The sequence below is a fragment of the Solea solea genome, chromosome 16 (genome assembly GCF_958295425.1).
Source record: "Solea solea chromosome 16, fSolSol10.1, whole genome shotgun sequence".
Lineage (NCBI taxonomy): Eukaryota > Metazoa > Chordata > Actinopteri > Pleuronectiformes > Soleidae > Solea > Solea solea.
In genome coordinates, this window is record NC_081149.1 from 20,660,506 (window position 1) to 20,680,955 (window position 20,450).

Here is a 20,450-nt window from a genome sequence, read left to right on the forward strand (position 1 = left end):
CACCAACACAAGAACACAGGCACAGGGCACAGATAGACTCTCACTGCTCCCTCATGCACAAATCATCCCTGTCTTTTTCTCTCGTGGGACGCGCGAGAGCGGATAAATGCGAATGTGCTCATCGTGCACAGACACACACACTTCAAATCTAAGAACCTGTGAAAAACTGGAAAGTGCCTCGAGCACTTGGAAAGCCCTTGCTTTAAAATCCACTCTATTTTTGTGTTTGTCTGTGATCTGTGCTGGGGAGGAATTACATGAAGACACAGATGTAGAACAGAGTCTCTGTCTCTGTCTGTCTCTGTCTGTGTACGTGACATGCATAAATGACATATGTATAAATGGATGGGAAAACAGACAGAAACAGGCAGAAGATAGAAGATTAATGTGATCCATGCTCTTTGTAGAAGTTTGTCTCTGTACAGACACACACTCTCTCTCACACTCTGGACAAACCTCAGCTTTCTATAACCACACTCAGAAATTCAGACAGCCAGAGTTCAATTACTGCCCTCTTGCTCTGTGTGTCATTATCATTGCCTCCATGTTACAGCTGATTCTATTAAAGGTTGCTATGTAACAACCTGCCCTTTTACCATTTCAATTACACTGCTCTGTGTTATGTGCCCTCAATATGTGTGTGTGTGTGTGCGTGTGTCCTCAGCTGCACTGTGTGTAATCTGCTGCAGAAGCCTAAAGGCCCCAGGCTGACTTCACCCTGCCACCCAAACAGCACTGAGACCCACTTCATTTTGTCCCACAGGGGTCAGTTAGATAGTTACGCTCATACACATTTTACACGAATGAGAATGGATTCGCCCGATGATGGCCTCGTAGCAGCTGAACACTTAAGGGACGAGGAACGCCCTTCGAAATTTCATATTTTAGCCAGACTTTATCGAACGGCTTGTGCCAATATGTGTTTCACAGAAATATAGCCTTAAGTGTGTCAGAGCAGTAGCGAATGAACATTCAGGTTTCGGAAATAATAAGTCCCAGAGGAGGAGAAGTGGAGGACGGTAAAAGGGCCAGTGTTGCTCGAGGCAGTTTCTGCTCAGGTTGAGTTATTCAGAACAGCAGAGATGACAAATCTTCGGCATGTTACCCAGAAAAAAACACAGCTCCTCCAGTGATCTAACAAACTGGTATGATGCATCTGCACTAAGATACAGTAAGGACATGGATGTCAGCAGTATACAGTGTGTGGTCGTGGAATTCTTAATGTATGTGCAAGCTTGTGAAAAACACCACCAGTACATACACAGAATAAAGGTGTGCACTGGATCTACCATTAAAACTGGGGTAGTCACAATGCTGTTAAACAAGACCAATTGTGTTTAAGGAGCTACAATTAGTATATTTACTTGTTCGTTTTTTGTGTGTGAGTTAATAATGAATATTTTGTCAAATTCAAATGAAGATTAAATTATATGGGTGTCATTCCAAGTAAATGAAGAAACCAACGACCTAATGTATATTCAGGCTGTTGCTCATTTCTCATCACAATTTCTACATTTCTAAAATATTTATATGATTGAGAAAAAAAAAACATTGTTGAATACTATTATCGTCTTTTCTTGCAAATTCTGCAGTCTTCCTGCACTAGTTTCTACTATCACGTTCATTTTGAAATGTGCCGCAGGTTTGCTCTGTGCTATTTCATATTCTGCACAAATGCAGCGTCGATTATTCAGCATGCTATTAACAGCCATTACATTTAAGTGTGTGAGTTAATGTGAACAGGAGCGTTTGATTTAGTGGTTAAAGCCATTATTGTTAAGTAATAAAATGGTCTATGATAGATACTTTATCTATCTATGGAATCGTAGATACTAATTGTTGCAGTGGTGGAAGGTTTGCTGATTCTTGCTGTTTACAAGAATTGTGCTGCTCAGCACTCCATGTTGTCACTGTTGTCTGATTCTCTTCTTCATAACGTGGCATCTATAGGAGACAGGACTGCAGGCAGAATAACAATCCAGAGACAATGATTGTGGTATGTGGCTGTCTGTCACAGTAAGATGATGGTTTTTCATTTCATATAATGCCTGACGGACTGAGGGCGCGATGTTCACACATATTCAGCAGCAGTTTCCGCCCTTTGGTCTTGATCCCACTGAGATTTCCCCTGAATTGAATCTTTTATTACCATAATAATGTACTGAAGATGGTGAACAACCTAAATAATAATCTGTTACACTGTATTTGAACACCCCGCCTCTATGTGTACTGGTGATGGACTGGCAATCTGTCCAGGGTGTACCCTGCCTTTCGCCCTCTGTCAGCTGGGATTGTGCCCCCCTGTGACCCTCATATGGAGGATAAACCGGTAGAAGATGAGTGAGTGAGTGAGTTTACTTTTCTGTAAATGGGGTTTATACAAACGCACACAATAACACATACTCATCAGACCGGTGAGCACCTGTTTCTGAAACAACACTTTAACTAGATTACTGGAGCAAAAAGAGAGTTGATGAACCTCAGCCTGTCCGTACAATCGATGGTCTGATATTTGCCCGTATCCCATCCTGTCGACCAGAACACAGATAAGGAAGAAGAAGAAGAAGAAGAAATGTAAGGTCAATGGGAAGAGGAAGGAGAGAGAGGGAAGCAGAAGAATGATATAAGGATCTGTAAGGTAGTTATAGAGGAGAGATGAGAAATCACTTCTATGTATGATGATGTATGGCTTATGCATTGAATTGAGATAGAAATATGTGATGGGTGATGGCTTGGCTGAACAGGGCGTGACTGGAAGATTCAGTTTAAAGGTCATGTGTGTTATAGAACAGTTTCCTCCAGTTCCTCCTTTATCCTTCATCTCCCTCTACCGCCCTCTGTCCATCGCTAGTGTCACCCCGATTGTGCCAATAACCTTCATCTCTTTCCTGCCCTCGTCTTCTTTTGTACGTGTCTTTTTCTACTCTTCACATGACTCACCAACTCCCACCCTCCATCGCTCCTTCTCTCTCCCTCCATCCCTCTCAATCAGCTTCAAAGAGCCGTCTCTGTGGTGGACCTCGGGGGCACCTGACTCTTGACGTGGAATGAAATCATCCGTCCCCAAGTGCTGACATCTGTGTGTGTGTGTGTGTGGCTTTATAGCTGGTACAGACTGGTCTGAAGTGCACTCAGGCCGCAGGCAGTGCTACAGCAAACAAAACCAATGAACAACAGGGGGAACCTGGACCACATGGTTATTTCTGCTCATGACTTTACTTTATAAATGTGATTATGGTGCAGTGTTGTTGCTAACCTTTACAGCCCAAATTAAATTTGAGTGTGAGTTGGGGTGAGTGTGTACTTGTATCTGTGACCTCGTCCTAATGAGGCAGAGGCTTATTTCTGAGGTTAAAGTGTAGGACTAAGATTTCAATTGTGGTTAGGTTCAGTTTGAGGTTATGCATTAACTAGTTATGAATGGAGGTCAATGCAGTGTTCCATGGAAATCTCTCTCTCTCTCTCTGTGTATTGGCACAGACTAGAACGAGATTGGATTAGAGGTCCTGACCTACACTGTGTGTAAATCAGACAATAAAAACCCATAGAGAGCAAAACTCATATCATTTTACTGCCAAAGTCATTGCTCTATGATGACAGGCCTTTCAGTGCTTTAGCTAAATACTATAGAAGATAATACTTCTCAGTGTAACACAGTGAATAATTTTATTTAATAACCATGACTTTAACTCAAACTTAAGGCCTACTACTAAAGCAGAAAATCAAATAGAAGGTATAAACGGATCTTTTGAGCACTGTTTTTACTTTTGTCTCATATCCACAAGGCTCTGGGGGACAAAATGAATATTGTACTACAATTACTATTATTATTCTATCAGCACATGTCCATATAGGGCAAACATACCCACAACATATTCATAGAGTCATATGGGGAGAAAGAGAGTAAAAATAAAAATTAGGTATAAAAAAAAAAAATGTAAGTGGGTGTTGGACATCCTATGAATCTTCTGTCTAATAAAAATCGCTAAATGGAAGGAGGCAAATTGCTTTAATAAAGGAAAAAGGTTTCTGCTAAGTCTTGGATGAAGGCCCAACCCACTGCTACACACCCACACACACTTGCTCTCTCTCTCTCTCTCTCTCTCTCTCTCTCTCTCTGTGTGTGTGTAAGAGGGAGGGGTGAGCTAGAGAGATGAGATAGTGAGAGAGAGATGAGATGGAGTAGAGTGTATTGATCAGTGAGCTTGCAGAGAAAGAAGCCACAGCCACAGCACCACTCTCTCTGAACAAAACACAAATGCCAGCATAAATAAGACCCTAACTACATCCTCAGATATGGTATGGGTGTTATTATACTGCTGTCTGCTCACAGGTCAGCTGATTTCCTTCAAAAAAATAATACACCAGCAATAAACATACACCTGTCAGACGCACTGTGCTCTTTTTTCTTTTTTCAGGAGAATAAGATTTAACATGGGGTTGTACTAAAAAAATTGAGACATAAGATATGATCTAGTTCTTTAATTTTCAACCAAATATATTTATGCTATTAATTCATGAGTTACTGCTTTCATATATGTTGAGGTGTCTTTTCACTGTTGTCTCTGTTGCTCAATAATGTCATTTAGATGATATTGTGATCTGATCATGTATTATTTCATGTACACAATGTTTTAAATGTGATATCTATTGTCATATATATATATATATTTATCACACACAAGAAATAAAAAGCTTCATAAGTAAAAGCATATCAAAGGCAGTGGTTCTTAAAAGGTACAGTTGTCTAGAATTAAACATATATATGTTAGAAGTGAGGGATTAAATAATATATCCATCCATCTTCTACTGCTTTATCCTCCACATGAGGGTCGTGGGGGGAGCTGTGCCAATCTCAGCTGACATAGGGCGATATCAAATAATATATCATGAAATAAAAATCACATAACTAGAGAAAGCACTTGTAGAGTGGAAATCTCTGCCAATGCTGCTTAATTTCCCATAGTGTCATTACAGATTATGTGCCAGGTGTTGGCCATATTACTCAGTTACATGGACATATATGAGGAATGGAAATGTCAAACACACCCCTATCTCAAAAGGGAAAATGTTGTTGTTTGTTGTTTCTTTTTCAATAAGAAGGCATCAGGATGACCACAACAATCTTTAATCTCTTCCTTGGAACTTTAATTCCATAATAGAATACAGCGCCATCATATCACGTGTTTGATCACATCTCTCTAACTATTATTAGTTCCTCTTTGATTAGGTTCTTCTGTAAACGCGGCCATTTTTTAACTATTTCGGATCCATGGTAATACATTTTTGGTCACTGTACGGTCACCGGTCATCTGCTGCCGTCTGGTGGGCATCTTAAAAAACTACACCCTCTCCCATAATGCACCTCTTCTTTTTCTATTCCCATCAGTCCCTACCGCGAGCTTCTTTCACCAGTCAAGATGGCGGACAGACCAGGTAAAGCGCCGTGTCCTCTGCTAAAATACCCACTTAAGTTGTGTGTTTTGTACCTTTTGTCGTTAAATTGTTGTGTTTTCAGAGTCTGTGTGTGTGTTCGTGTCAGACTGACCGTTAGTGAGTCCGTTGAAGCTCTCTGTGTGAGTGGAGGCCGCATTCGGTCTTCTGACTCACGTCAAGGTCTTTGCTTGTCATTGGCAGATTAGCAACTGAAATGAGTCCGAAAGAGCTGCTTCTCGACATGAATCTGTTACAAACAGTGACGTGATTCTTTGTTTTACTCTTACTTTGGCTGGACCTCTTTTTGGTACTGTCATATTTCCGTTTTATAAAAGTTTCATTGAGCTAGCTCACTGTCTAGCTGTCCTGAGTTCATAAAGTGCCCAGCCATCAGTAATGTTTTCATCTGTGCTTTAGTTAAATGTGGTTAAATGTGCCAAATGTCAGCTGTGGTGAGGCATGCGAGTATAACTTATATTTGCACAGAGCAAACACCAAACGGTATTTACTAAAACATTTAAACAACGCAATTGATAGTTGAAGTAGTTGCATATTAATATTAAATCAATTTTGTTTCAGCACCTTCAGTATAACGTTTTATCTGCATATGTAACATAGTTTTATGATTCTGACTGTTTGGTCCCTGTATACAGCAACAGTTGAGCTGTAGTCAGACAGCATCACCTGTGATCATTTGAAACTGAAAAAACAGGTCAACATTTCAGATTCAAACAAATCAATAAAAAAGAGGATCTGAGCTTTTAAATAAATAAATGAATGAATGAATGAATAGATAGGGGATCTTAACTGACCTTTTTTCTGTCTACGTTACCAGTTCCTGTAATTGAGAAGCGACTGATGGAGGTGAAGCTCGGTGAGCTGGGAACTTGGCTTGGTGGTCGAGACTTCACTCCCAATGGCATCATCTCAGCCGCCCGCAGGGGTGAGGAAACCTGTTCTGAAACTTAATGAAGGATTAAACAAAAAGCTTCCTGTCCTCTTGACATCATGACTCCTTTCTTTTAGATCAATTTACAAATCCAAACCGACACTACAGCCGACTTTGGTAGCCGAAAGTTTACATTCTGAAAAAGAAAATCATAACTTATGGAATCTATTAATATTTCATCCATATTTACAGAGTCAACTCAAATTGGTAAAATAGGATCATTTGAGTATATCTCAAGTCATCAACAAAGAATGGGGAAGTGTATTGACCCCCAACTAATTTCCTAATCACAGCTTTATATTTTTACCAGGTTCACTAGTTTTTAAAATCACACTTTGTCCCTGGTTTCCTGTGGTTTATGCTGTTTTTTCCACCTCTATCTCTTCCAGGCCATGACAGATACTACAACAAGTACATCAATGTAAAGAAGGGAGGCATTGGTGGTATCGCTATGCTGCTTGTTGGCTATGTTGCCATAAGCTACATGTGGGAATACGACCACATCAGTAAGAAATGCATACTTGTTTGTCCCATTTATGATGTCCCACTTTCTCTAAAGTAGTTTAAGAATAACATTCTTTGTGTGTAGTTTTTCTCTGGACTTCAGAACTAAATACTATAAATATTCGTCTTTTTCTTCTTCCTTTTTGTAGAGCACGATCGTTGGAGGAAGTACCACTGAGTTTGTTAAGCAGCTACCGGACCTCCAGGGGTTGAAGTTGGATCTCTTGGCTCCCACGTGCTTTCTATTCAGCTGTGTGTTAATATGTGACCAATAAACAAAATAACGTTATGTTATACATCGTGTTTGTGTGGTTATATCTTAAGTCTGTAAAAGTCAAATATCTCAAGTATCAGTTACTGTAAAAAGTGTCAGGTTTATCTCTGTAATTAGAATTAGTCATGTTTGCACACACAATTGGTTGTGAATTTGAACCTATATATTAAACCCAGTTTTACACACCTGTAGTAAATGCACACAAGCTGGGCGCAGGAGTAGTGGGCCATGCTCATCTGCACCCGGGGCCCTTGACCTATTCTAGGATTTGAACTGACAACCCTCTAGTAACAAGCCCATATCCTTTTTTGTAATGTGAAAAGTTAAACAGTCAAATTTGTAACAAAACATTTATTTGCACGCTGTACAGATGTATGAATGTTTACACCATTGCCGCTGACAATTGAAAATACATTTTAACATAAGCTGAGCTAAAATTGTACTCAGATCAACAGGGTGTTCACATTCAGTGGTATAAACTACTGAGGATTTTAAACGTTTGCAAAAAGCCAAAAATGTCGGAGTTGAAAAGTAAGAATTGACAAGTGATACGTGTGAATTTAGGCTTCTATCAAACACAGTAGAAAAAGCAGTGACTGAAATTCCTGCTAGCATGTTCATGTTTCCTTTTTTTGTTGTCAACATTAAATAGAATTACAGACTTAAATCCTGGTCTCCTATCAAAGTCACATGACCTAAGGAAAAACAAAGATCAGCAACATGTTAAGAGCGCTGTACGTCTGAAGACACTTGCTGCAGACTGGACCCCGGCTGTGATGATTGGATGCTTAGTTCTTTCAAGAGTCCGGTTATTCAACCACCGCCACACTGATCTGAGTGAGTGTCTTTGTGTATCCACTGTTTGTAAGAGGCAACAGTCTTCAACTTCAGCCTGTGGAGCAGAGCAGCTTCCTCTTGTCTTTTCCACTCTCACCAGGGGGGCGAGCTGTGGTGTCTGAACCTCAGGACTGCAGGTTACTGACCACTGAGGAAGGCGAGGTGGCCTTTTGTGCATTTGTTGGCATAGTGGCCCTTTTCTCCACACTGCAGACAGAAAAAAAACAAGGTAACTCCTTATTAAAAGTAGACTTCACACCCCAGAAGAAATGACCACTATTGACTAGTCAAGTGTTTTTTGTCACTTGACTCTTGAGTTAAACCCATATAACACCAATATATTCCTTTCACTTGCATTATGATAAACAGTCCAGACAGTTTAGCTTAATGTACTACTTTAAATTTCTGGGCAAATAAGGATGTTCAAAATAATATGGCCAGTAGCTGATATTACCACCAATGTTTTTTATTCTTAAGTGTCAGGGACAAGAGGCACTAGCTTAGCGCTGTGTAAAAGGTAAAACAAATAAATTTTAAAGAAAAATCAGCAAACCAGCACCTTTTGACTTCTCTACTAACTGGATATACATAATATCTCAAGTATGCTGAGATACAATTTAAAGTATACAAACTGTAATTCATTGTTTCCTGATCATTTTCTATATATAAAGTCCCATAAAAAGTGCGCTAGTGGTAACTCAAGATTTATTTAAAACACTGATCAGCCACAATAAAAAAAAAAAAAAAAGATGATTTTTTTTGTGTGCATACAAAAAAGTAATGTTTTTATGTATGTCAAATTCAGTGATCATGGGCATTTGGAAGATTTTAAAAACTGGATGTGTTCCAGTAAAGTGATTAAGAAATAATTATACTGTGTCGTCAGTAGCAATAGCATTGCTAAAAAAAAAAAAAGGTCTTATGGTGGTATTAAGACTTTAGCACAGAAATATGTACTGTTTGAAAAAGTTAATTCTTAACACCTGTAATATCATTTAAAAGTTAGTTTAAGTTATTTTCCATGGCTGCATGGCTTGACAAAGTCAAAAACATACTGATAAGCTAGAACATTAAAACCATTGGTTGGACTACTGACAATAATCATAAAATCAATATATCCAAATAAACATCTACTTAAGGTAGACAAAATGACCCATAAGATAAACAATAGATTAATATAAAAATGTTAGTAGTAGTAAAATGTCTCACCTTGTAACAAGTGACCTGGTCCAATGGACGAGGCCCTCTGTTGCCCATCATGTTATTGTGCTGAACAGGACCCATCATCGAGTGGTTCTGCGGCCGCTGGCCTTGGCTGGAGTGGGTTAGCTGGATTAGTGAGAGGGATGAACGGCCGATGGTAGGCACAGACTGCAGGGGAACAAAGGTAAAGAATCTGTATACAGAACAATTCACAGTTGCGTGCTGGGGCAGAAGCTTCAGCAGTTCCCAGCCTGACTACTGTCAAGTGGGTCATATAAATTCAATCAGGGATTGTTGTTTAATGCTGCTTAATGCAGGGATTGAGATAAATCTGCAGTCATTACATATGCATCTAGATGTGTGTGTACTTCCCTCACCTTTGTTTGGTTCTGGTTTTGCTGTGGTAGAGGAGGCTGTTCAGAAGCTCCCATGGGCAACTCAAACCGAGGGCTGCAGGAAACATTTAAAATGTTAAATCTACGTGAGCGGCAGGTGAAATCTCCAGTTACTTTCATTCTTTGTCTGCCTCTAACTTTTGTATTATGAATACACTTTTTTTTTATTCAGACAGAACAGTTATGTAGGAAAAAGGAATCAAATTAAAAACCCAACATACTGCATAAATTTACAGGATTTCCCTTCTGGACAGAAGCCCACCAGATAATTCACACAGATCACCCTTCTTGTGTGTCTGTGTCTGCAGTCCGGACCTGAGACAGCAAGGTGGAAAAAAAGCTCAGGGACAGAAATATAACACAAATGGATATAAAAAGGTAGAGGGTCAGTTTTACTGCTGAGAAAGACATTCAATCCAGCAGAGGACAACAGTGAGACTACAAGAGCTTTCTGGGACCCACCATGTTTGCAGAAGCCTCTGTCATACCAGGGACAGTCTTTGATCTTGGACTCGGGGTCAATGTGCAAGAATGGACATTCCTTGTTGCTACACTCACCTGCAAGGGTCAACAAAAAAATTGAAACACAATCCAATTAAATTTTTAGCCAGCACATAAATGCACTTAAAAGTATTTTCAAAAGCAAATGCTTATCAATAATCACAGCTAGTGAATAAATCTGTGTGATTATGAGAAAGTCAACGAACCAAACTTGGAGTAGAAGTAGCATTCAGGCATCTTGGTCATGTCATATTCATGGAGAAACTCGCATTGGTCCCCCTTCTTACACAGTCCTCGAAGCCAGTGCTTACACACAACTGTCTTCTCTCCACTGATGTGACGGAAAGGACACATCCCACCTGAGAGTGGACACACATAAAAAGTTATCAGAATGTCAACTGACTACATGGCATGCACAATTACTTCACGATTAGGGTGACTACTTCTGCTTATAATCAAAAAGATACAAAGTTTATATATATATATATATATATATATGTATATATATATATATATATATATACACATACACATATACTGTATATATATTTGTGGTGCATATATAACCAGAAGATGGCAGCAGCAGCAAGTTTTGGTTAGAGGACTGCATGTGTGATTGCAGAAGTGATAAATGTTATAAGTTTTTTTGTTTTAATGAAAGCCACTCTGACCTCAACAAGTTGTGGACCCAGCAAAATTGATCAAATTCACCAGGGTTACTAAACGCATCTCAGATGATGGGGTGGTGGATACAAATATAGGTCTGATTATCCCTAGTGAGCATTTTAATGTTACTAAGTTCTGAATAAAATGCTCATTACTTGATCAGTATCAGACTGATTCTGGTCAAAGTAACTGGACTGGATATTGGAAAAAGAAAAGGCATGAAATCTGAAAAGATACCTTACTAAGCACATACTGTATAAAAGCAACACCATTATAACCCAATGTTTAATTATTGTTTGTCTGATAAATCAGCACGAAACGACAGCTTGGTCGTTTGAATGACATAAAAAGACAGTACCAGAATTAGGTCTATTTAAATAAATATTTCAGGTTGTGATATCATCCTAAAAAAGTGTTATGGATCTACGCAAAGTGTGACAGTCTGCGACTGTGCAGTCCACCTGTATGCAGAGATGTGGACATGTCCGGTTTGTTTTTACCTTTCATACAAGCAGCTCTCATGAAGAACTCACACACAGCAGAGCCGGACTCTGCAGAAACAAACATACATAGTCATTACATCCTAAGTAAAGAGACGTTTTGGGAGGAAACAAATTAGATACGAACATAAATAAAGCCATTAAAGTTCATGATCTACAGCGGCTAAGTAGCAGCTAGCACCCCAACAACTCACTGTCCATGCCGGGGAAAGGCAGAGGCTGCGCTCCCAGCTGCTGCTTCATAGCCAACTCCAGGTCAAACTTGAGGTGGTCCACGGTGGCCAGTAAGTCCTGCATATCTGCACCCGTTTGTTTACCGCGACAGAGTCAAACTAATGTCACTTTCTCTTAGCTAGCTTAAAGTTGAGCTAGGTAGCTAAAGTAGGGGACCTCTTCATGAGCCAGCTAAAGCGGCTAACCAGGCTAGCCGGGCTAACCGACACTGTGACAACAATGAACAAACTCACTGTCGAGAAACACAGCAGCCAACGCTCTGCAATAGTCTGAAGGTGCTGTTTTAATACGAATGCCTTGGACACGGGTCAATGTCTCGTCACGAAACAGTCCCTTGTTCACTAAAGCGGCCGTGCGCGCGGACACACTCAGACCTGCTACAATCAGACTCGACCAAACGAACGTGGAGGGGTTCGTTCGAGTCTTCTTCTTCTTCTCCTTTTACAGTTGACCACAAAACATCTTTAAGGTGCACGTCGCCCCCTGTTGTTCAAGCGTGTGTGCATCTAGTCGATGCTGATTTGAGACTCTTCATCCCTCCAGTCTATGCTTTTTTATTTTTTTTAATTCCCATTAAATCCGTCAGTTTTAATTGAATTGATTTTCTATGCGAGTTCCTAGTACAATAAAGGTTAAATAAATAACTTTTCTGAACTTTCTTAAAATTTAAATTATTTTACAGTGTTTTCATTTTATCTGTATATTTTCTTAACCTAATCTATTTTTTATTCTTTAACTTATTACTAGTTTTTACATCTAACCATTTAACCATGTTTTTACTCTTTTAAAACCTCACTTTAAGCTTTTAATTTCCTGGATTGTAAATATAAACTTTGTATTGATTCCTTATCATTATGTCTGTTTTTTATGCTTCTATGCAGCACCATTGTGTATGAAACTGCATTGACTTAGCTTTCTCTCTGCTCTGTTATTGCCACAATACCACTGCTTTAAATGCTGTGATACAGTCTTGTTATTATTTTCACCCTTCCTGGTATCAGTGGTCTTAAAACATCCTAATATATTATGAATGAATGCCAAAGGATTGTATGCAATGAATATACTGTACATAAACTACAGTAATCATCACATACTGTTTTGTTTTTTAATATCAGAAGATGATTTTATTGGTGATCTCAAAAAGCAGAGAAAAAGCACAGTTGCAATTATTTTAAGTTTTTTTTTTCTTGACAGAACTTAAACATCTCAATTCAAAAGCAGTTTTCTGAACAGAATAAAATTATTCAATAATTCCAATCATATACAGTAGTTGACCAGGTCCCAGTGATTCTATTATTGATCATCAGTGCATCAGATTGCAGTGACATTGTGTAACAATCCGTGTTCCTTGTTTAAAACCTCTTCCAAGACACTCTACAAATTCACTTTTCTGTTGTGACTGTTGTGCCAGTGAGTTTAGTAACTTTACAGCCAGTGTACATTTATTACCCCTCTCAATATAGAGTAATATCGTAACAGTTGAACAGGTTTGTTTCCCTCTAGAATCAATCTGAGGGTTGCAGTCGAACTGGACACACGTCATTTTTCTACAATACACATAAGAGCTTGTGTTAGTATTTATATTTAAGAGGGAGTATTCACTTAGTTTGGTTTGAAAAGTCATTCATTATGGTCACTTTAATCACATGTAACAGCACTTTTATTATTCAGAACATTCTGTTGTATATGTCTAGTTTATAACACAGGGTGCTCACATATCAAACCAGCAGTTGTGTTTTGGTCTCAAATGTGTGGCAGTCTTCTAGCAACCTTTGGAATTGTAAGTGTAATACAAAGCAAACTGCGATTTCTGACTTAAAGCTTCTTAAAGACTCAGGAAACCGTGAAAAAAAACCCACCTAACCCAGTAAAGGCACAGTAGCAGCACTGAATCACTGAAACATCTATTCCATGTTATGTTATAATACAGTACATGTGTATCTATGGCTGCTGTCAAGTGTGTCGTTTTGGAGAGTGGCTGATTTAACAGAAAAAAATATACACATATAACACACCTTCAAAACTGATAGAACAACGTTTGTTAATGAGCTTCAGTGAGGAAGACATCTGAAGTGCTGCCATCTACAGCTCAGGAAGGCCAGGCATTGGGAACTGACCAGAAAAAGCCTCCACCTCAGCCCGGATCTCCGCCACCCGTTGCTGGAACTTCTCGTCCTTGGACAGAGCCTGAACAAACTCCTTCAGAGTGGCCTTGGGTTCCAGGCTGCTTTGCAACTCCAAGGTCAACTGAATAGCTGCAAGGTAAAAGGAGAGTGGGGATGGGATTTTCTTTTTATCTCTCCAGAATCATCATGGTTTGTTCAGTCCCAAGATGGTACTTTGATAACCTTTACCTCTGTGAATGAACTCAGCCACTTTTCTGAAGTCATCCTGCACCAGGCCTCTGGAGGTCAGAGCTGGAGAGCCAAACCTTAGACCACTGGGGCGTAAAGCACTTTTATCCCCTATACAAACGGACATATGTGTAAAATTAAAAGTGACATTCTCGAGGAAAAGTGTTCTTAAGATTGGTTACATCGCTGACTAGATTTCTATTTTATTTTTTACATACAGGTCAGTTCTGGACCAAAAAATACGAGGGGAGGAGTTTCGCAAATAGTCAGTTTCACATAAGAATTGACACGCATTCACTGAGGTAGGAACTATACACAGACACATACCTGGACAGGTGTTCTTATTACAGGCGATGGCACAGGCTTCCAGAACCTTCTCCGCTCGTCCTCCATCAGTTCCTTTGCTGCGCAGGTCCAGCAGGATCAGATGGGTGTCAGAACCGCCTACACAGGAAGAGATGCCAAATATCAGACTTAAAATTACATTGATCATTAAGTTTTAAGGTGCTTTGACAAATCTTACATAATCCTGCGGATGGGCTCCACAATGGCAGAAAGGCATTAACAAACCACATTTTTGCTACAGCTATTGTTTTAAAAAAAATAATCATACAAGTTTATTTATATGTAGTTAATCATGTTATTGTCAAATGTAACGAAAAAGAGACTCTTCCAATATTTTCAGGCAGGCTGTACACCAAAAACAATTCGATGCCATTATATAAGACTTAAGAAGCAGACTGAATTCTGATTTCATCATAATTACAACACGGCTACTTATGAATATAGGAAAGCCTACTAAGTATTTTATCCAACAATGAGAAACTTTCATTTTTAATCAGGAAAAATTATTTTTAAATTATTTTTTAACAATCTGTGTTAATGTGATCGGTCTAAACTGGTCCCTGGATTTAAGATGCCCATACAAAAAAAAAAAACATACGGTTGGTTGCTTCCTCTACATTCATCCAACACCTCAACATCTATATGTTTTACATAAGGAAAAAATAAAGACAAACGTCATTGTTATTGTGTGTATTTTTGCCCCCATGGTGAATGAAATGTACAGTCACACCTGACAGTGAAGTGCAAGGTAAACTGTTTCTTACCAGTGACGATCTTGTAGCCGTGGTCAATCAGGGCACTGGACAGAACTTTGCAGTTATCAAGAACCTGCTGCTGGTAGGCCTTAAACTCAGGAGTCATGGCTTGTTTGAGAGCGACAGCTACACCTGATGCCAACGAGACACGGACAAACCAAACATGGGTGACTCAACAGCTGCTGATGGAAATCAAGTCATACACAGATGAATTATGATGGTTGGATACCTGCAATAGCGTGGTTGTGTGGTCCTCCCTGCAGCCCAGGAAACACAGCCTGATTAATCAAAGACTCCAAGTTGTACAGAGTCTCTTTGCCTTTAGCATCGACGCTCCGCACACCTGGAGGAGGGAAACAGAGACGACACCAATGGAAAAAAAGGAACCAGAACAGCAGGAAAAAAATGTTGGTTTTGATGGCAAGAGCAACAGCATTTTTGTCACTTCAATTCGAATTTATTTGTATAGCGCCAAATCACAACATTTCAAGGCACTGTTTAAAGTAAGGCAGAAACCTTTACAGTGTTATAAAGAGAAGAGAAACCCAGAGGAAGAAATCTCTGACAGAACCAGACCCAAAAACGTGCGGCCGTCTGCCTCGACCGGTTGGGGTGGAAGGAAAAATGGGGGGCAGAGGAAAGGTGGGGGAGAGATGTCGCTACCTTTCCTGTAGAAGATAAGTCCAGCACGGCAGCCGCGCAGCGTCTTGTGCGTCGTGGTGGAAACAATGTCACAGTGCTCAAAGGGAGAGGGCACCACACCGGCCGCCACCAAGCCACTGATGTGAGCCATGTCTGCCATCAGATAGGCACTGTTCTCGTTAGCGATCTGCCTCATACGAGGGTAGTCAAGGTTACGGGAGTAGCAGCTTGTTCCTGGAGGAGAAAATGATGACTGTGATGAATGTGCTCTCTTCATCTTATTTAGATAAATAACACCAAATTATTAAAACAATACTAAGTATGTGTGTGTGTGTGTGTGTGTGTGTGTGTGTGTGTGTGTGTGTGTGTGTGTGTGTGTGTGTACCCGCAATGATGAGTCTGGGATGGAACAGCTTTGCATTTTCTTGAAGTCTGTCATAGTCAATGTAGCCAGTTTCTGGATTCACCTAGAAACAGTAAAACATGACATAACAATTACAATGACAGCCTCATCAGATACACACAACACAAGCATGAAACACAACATCAGATACACACAACACAAGCATGAAACACAACATTTAAAGATCACTTCTGACTTCATCCGCCCACAGAAAAATGTTATTAACCACCTTAACAAATTTGAGTGATTAAAATGAGGTTATAAATCATGTTAAATTGAGCTTCATTCGCTGCTCCGAGACTGTGGGGGCGTGGCCACTGCAGCTGTTGCAAACACTCACACGCTGGTCTTCCCGCTCAAGTGGGGACCAGAGTTGTGGTTTGTCAGTGTTTGTACAGAATATTAGATCTATTAGATCTATTAGGTATATATATACTGTGTATACACGTACACCGCGTGTTTGTATATGTCCAAACATGAGTCAAATATTTTCTCCCAGTATTTATTTATTTTGGCCTATCTGCATTTTCAAAGGAGATAGATTGCATTTCATACAAAATATGGTTATACTTTATACCATGTTTATGCTGAATTTTCATTGCAAAAAACATCTTTGTTAACTCAGGAGGCAGGGGCAAAAGTTATGCAATTATTTTTGTTTTAGCTGTTTAACTTCCCTAATTCAGGGTTATGGTTTTCCAGCATTAAAAAAGTGCTCAAAATATACTCAAAACCTGTTTTGTTAAACATACATCAGTAAAATAAATAGTACAAATAAAACATACTCACCAGATTACAGTAATCTAGATTTAGTCCTGACTTTAAATTTCAAAAATCTGGTTCTCAGAGACAAAGTTATAAATTAACATATGAAGCAAGAGGAAAGTTAAAATGTCACGACACTTGGCAGCAGCAGTAGTCCATGATTAACTGTACTTTTTCTGAACCACTGCTGGTGCTTTGACAATGAGAGCATTGTGCTTTGATTCTCATCTTCTCGTCAACATTTATTATATTATATGATATCATAAACAGTGCAGTTCTTGTTCAAATTTTTCAGAATGGTGGACCCTCGTTGTAAACAGATTACCAGAGTTAGTGCATGTTGACGAAGTGCTCGTGATTGCGTTCTACCTTGTATGGCATTGACTCAAAGAAGATGGACGTGGCTGAGATCTTCTTCTTCTCCGTCATGAAGCCGTGTGTCAGGTGACCTCCATCAGGAAGGTCCAGTCCCATGATTCTGCCGTGGGGCTCCACCATGGCCGTGTACACCGCAAAGTTAGCAGGCGAACCTAACAGAGAGGCAACAGTGTGACAAGTCGGAGGGAGGAACAAGGATAATGCAGAGGAAAAAGAAGAGTGAGGAGTTTGAAGAATATTTTAAAGGCTCCACATCTAACACTGACTCATTTCTATTTCTGGGGGTTAAAAAAAGTATTTAATACCTGAGTATGGCTGCACGTTCACACCCCATTTCTCTGAGTCCAGACCATAGGCCTCCAGCGCCCTCTTCTGACAAAGCCTCTCCAGCTCATCCACATGCTCTGTGCCGCCATAATACCTGAATTCGGGAATCAACAACAGTAATAATTATTAGTTTCATCAATTTTTAAACTGAAGTGCTTAACTTCTAAATATAAAGAAATGTCTGTTACATTCAACCGAGTAGCGTGGCTCTCTCTGTTTTTCTCAGTATAGAAGTGTTTACATCTTCACGTTACCCTGGCAAATTTACTGTGCTGCACACAGGAAGTGCTGTGTTTTATGTCAAGACAGGCGGAGGGGAGGCAACAGTAACATTAAGCTTCCAATTCCAAGTAACATTGAAAGGATAAATGCTTCTTGCATCCACCCGCCCCTGTGCTGCAGGTGTATACACCCAAACGCTCCCTCAGTCAGGTGTTATAGTATTGCTTGTCCAAGCTAATATCTTAGATGAAGGATGCAGCATACAAATAATGCTACATTGTTTGTGTTCAAAGACAAAACTGAGGCAGAATAACAACATCAACAACAAAAAGTTTCCACACTGAAGCTTTATATTATTAATGCATTTTAAGAAATATTTGTACCTCTGTCCAGGATACCCCTCAGAGTACTTGTTGTTCATACAAGAACCCAGAGCCTCAAGAACAGCTCTGCTGGCAAAGTTCTCAGACGCGATGAGCTCCAGACCGTACGTCTGCCTGTGCTTCTCTTTTTTTATGATGGAGAAAACCTGAAACACAGTGCAAGTGTTTTGTCAATGACAACATGCTCATATTACTCTGATTAAAGCAACTACCCAAAAAAGTACTGCCATGTTTTCTGAAAGTGTTGGGAATAAATATAAGAGCAACAAGTATTAACCTAACTAATCCTAAACCAGAAATCAGTATGGAAGTTGAGATATCAATAGATAGCATTTTTCAAATCAATACCCAGCCCTACAGATGACTTTCCTTAAAGCGAAATCATTTGAAGGGGTGTTGTTTAAAATTCCATTGAACACCAACCTCGGAGTCGTTGATGGCCAGGGGCTCCAGCATCATTTTGTTGTGCGACTCCCACGTTTCTTTGCTCACACCGGCGCCGTTTGTCAAAGACATTGTTTTTGAGTGGATGGTCACCAATCGAAACGGAGATCTGAAGAGGAGGAGGTCTGTCTTGATAGAAAGATTAGATAAGAATCATCAAAGAAATGAAAGGTAAAGTCATAAACACAGTCTTTATGGTGCACTTTTCTTGCAAATATAACCCCAGATCACAGGTCAAGATATTTCCTACACACCTTGTTTATGTCTCTTTAACAAACTGCATTCACACAGCAATTACTGTGTGTGGGTGGGAAAGATAGTTGTTAAAGTGTGGAAATCTGTTGATTTACTCCAGCACATTTAGATACTTTGGTATCAACTAAGGCATTTTTGTGTGTATCTGTGTGTGTGTGTGTGTGTGTGTACATGTTTTAAATAGTCTATGATTGTCCACACAATGAATGCAAAACCAGCAAATCACAGAATGTTGCTGAACATGACTTGAAACCAACTTTCTAACATTAAGTGACTTTTTAATCGTTTAAATATTAATAGGCAAGGTGGATAGCAACACATTTTCCTGTGGGATGAGAAAGCCAGAGGAGATATCTTTCATTGCTTTACACACACTTTATGGGGAGCATTAAAATGTTCAAGCTTTTCAATAAAACCATGTTGTTGGAAAGGCATGGATTTCACATGTCAGTGTCAGTATATACACTACAGATGTAAATTTAAAAATGTATAGTTTATATAAATTCAAAGATTCAGATCTATTGTTATCACTAAAGTCATGTTTATTATAACTGTCCTGAGATTCACACTAAAGAGGACACATGACTGTCTGCAGCAGTGGCGTGACATGGTCTCATCAGTTGAACTTCGAACTCAAACACCGTGGACCCGCACGTTGTTCACTGCTCACGTAAGCAGTCAGATATTTTTAAATGCGAGTCTACTCAGATTCACATTGTGAAGTCAGTTCAGGACAGTCTGAACACACTTTAACTGCATCTGCTGCTGTGGTTTAAGTTTAAAAGTGACTTAGTTTAACAACTTTCATTACACAATACTGAACTAGTAACGGTTAAAACATCGATGTCTGATGTCTGATGTCTGCAACTACTAAAATAGGAAATAGTTCGCGAACCACATCATCGCGACCCTTTGTCTCTCTGACAGGGAAACTGCTGCTGTCAATACTGTACTGACATTGCATCACCGCGTGGAAAAAAACCAAAACACAAACGTTTAACGACTCGACTAAAACTGGTTTTCAAGCAACTGTCAGTTGGTTAAATGGCGCCTCTCGCTATCACAGCTTTAAGTATGCACTTGTGTAGTTGTATGAGTTTCTTACCAGAGGCAGAAGAACTTCCAGTCGCAGAAAGACGTGGAGCTGAACTGAAGTCAGTGAACACACCACCACTTTGTCTGCAGCAGCAGCGGATAAAGTCCGCCAAACTCTCCACCAATCAGCTCACGAGTTGCTTTTCTTCTTTGGGTTTTAAGAGAGTTTGGCAAAGTTACCATTGCTGTTACCACTACCGCCATCTAGTGAGCAGGAAGTCTGATTACGAGCAGAAAACACAGTATATTTTCTGTAAGTCGACACTGGGGTTCTTTATTCTTGTTAAAAGTGGCGAAAATGATGTCCTTTGCTGCCAGGACTCATTCTTTTGTCTGAGCACAGAGTAGAGGGGGTATAAAGGAACATCTGAATTAGACACTGAACAATAATATTCTAAAATATGATGTAATATCACAAATGAGAATTTTCATTTGATACTTAAAGTACTTAGAATTTAGTAAAATCTTCAGTGGAGGCATTTTCCTTGTATTTAAATAGAGTTGCTTTCACTGGAAAAAAAGGTTAGATTTTTACCATAATAAACCAAGTTGTATATAATGTTTGAATGTTAATGGTGAAATT

At 39.5% G+C, this 20,450-nt stretch overlaps 4 protein-coding genes across 6 annotated transcripts in view; 1 reads left to right on the forward strand and 3 right to left on the reverse strand.

The window, feature by feature from the left end:
- The window catches only part of slc29a4a (solute carrier family 29 member 4a), a 57,041-nt gene extending 51,244 nt beyond the window's left edge, over positions 1-5,797 (reverse strand). Inside the window, exon 1 of one of the 2 annotated variants that reach the window (XM_058653084.1) lies at positions 5,549-5,797. The gene's annotated coding sequence lies outside the window, so the exon portion shown is untranslated. The remainder of the gene's footprint in view (positions 1-5,548) is intronic. The other variant, XM_058653083.1, reaches the window with a different exon arrangement.
- On the forward strand, positions 5,279-7,185 carry atp5mf (ATP synthase membrane subunit f). Its single transcript, XM_058653085.1, has 4 exons — positions 5,279-5,436; positions 6,272-6,379; positions 6,775-6,891; positions 7,039-7,185. The coding sequence occupies exons 1-4, from the start codon at positions 5,421-5,423 to the stop codon at positions 7,065-7,067; spliced, it is 270 nt and encodes an 89-aa protein (XP_058509068.1). The 5' UTR covers positions 5,279-5,420; the 3' UTR covers positions 7,068-7,185.
- A 312-nt stretch (positions 7,186-7,497) lies between these two features.
- cpsf4 (cleavage and polyadenylation specific factor 4) lies at positions 7,498-11,907 on the reverse strand. Its single transcript, XM_058653086.1, has 8 exons — positions 11,460-11,907; positions 11,266-11,316; positions 10,306-10,458; positions 10,061-10,156; positions 9,820-9,913; positions 9,581-9,653; positions 9,210-9,371; positions 7,498-8,207 (listed from the first exon to the last, which is right to left on the reverse strand). Exons 1-8 carry the CDS (start codon positions 11,560-11,562, stop codon positions 8,139-8,141), a joined length of 801 nt encoding a protein of 266 aa, XP_058509069.1. The 5' UTR covers positions 11,563-11,907; the 3' UTR covers positions 7,498-8,138.
- A 1,235-nt stretch (positions 11,908-13,142) lies between these two features.
- On the reverse strand, positions 13,143-20,037 carry shmt1 (serine hydroxymethyltransferase 1 (soluble)). 2 transcript variants are annotated; one of them, XM_058654351.1, is made up of 12 exons: positions 19,878-20,037; positions 18,497-18,646; positions 18,074-18,219; positions 17,447-17,562; positions 17,133-17,293; positions 15,981-16,062; positions 15,617-15,829; positions 15,183-15,296; positions 14,963-15,085; positions 14,181-14,297; positions 13,854-13,964; positions 13,143-13,754 (listed from the first exon to the last, which is right to left on the reverse strand). In XM_058654351.1, the coding sequence occupies exons 2-12, from the start codon at positions 18,587-18,589 to the stop codon at positions 13,582-13,584; spliced, it is 1,449 nt and encodes a 482-aa protein (XP_058510334.1). In that variant the 5' UTR covers positions 18,590-18,646; positions 19,878-20,037; the 3' UTR covers positions 13,143-13,581. The 2 variants fall into 2 exon arrangements, with proteins under 2 accessions (XP_058510334.1, XP_058510335.1); XM_058654352.1 differs by having other exon boundaries at positions 18,497-18,642; positions 19,878-20,033.
- Positions 20,038-20,450: the final 413 nt, after the last annotated feature.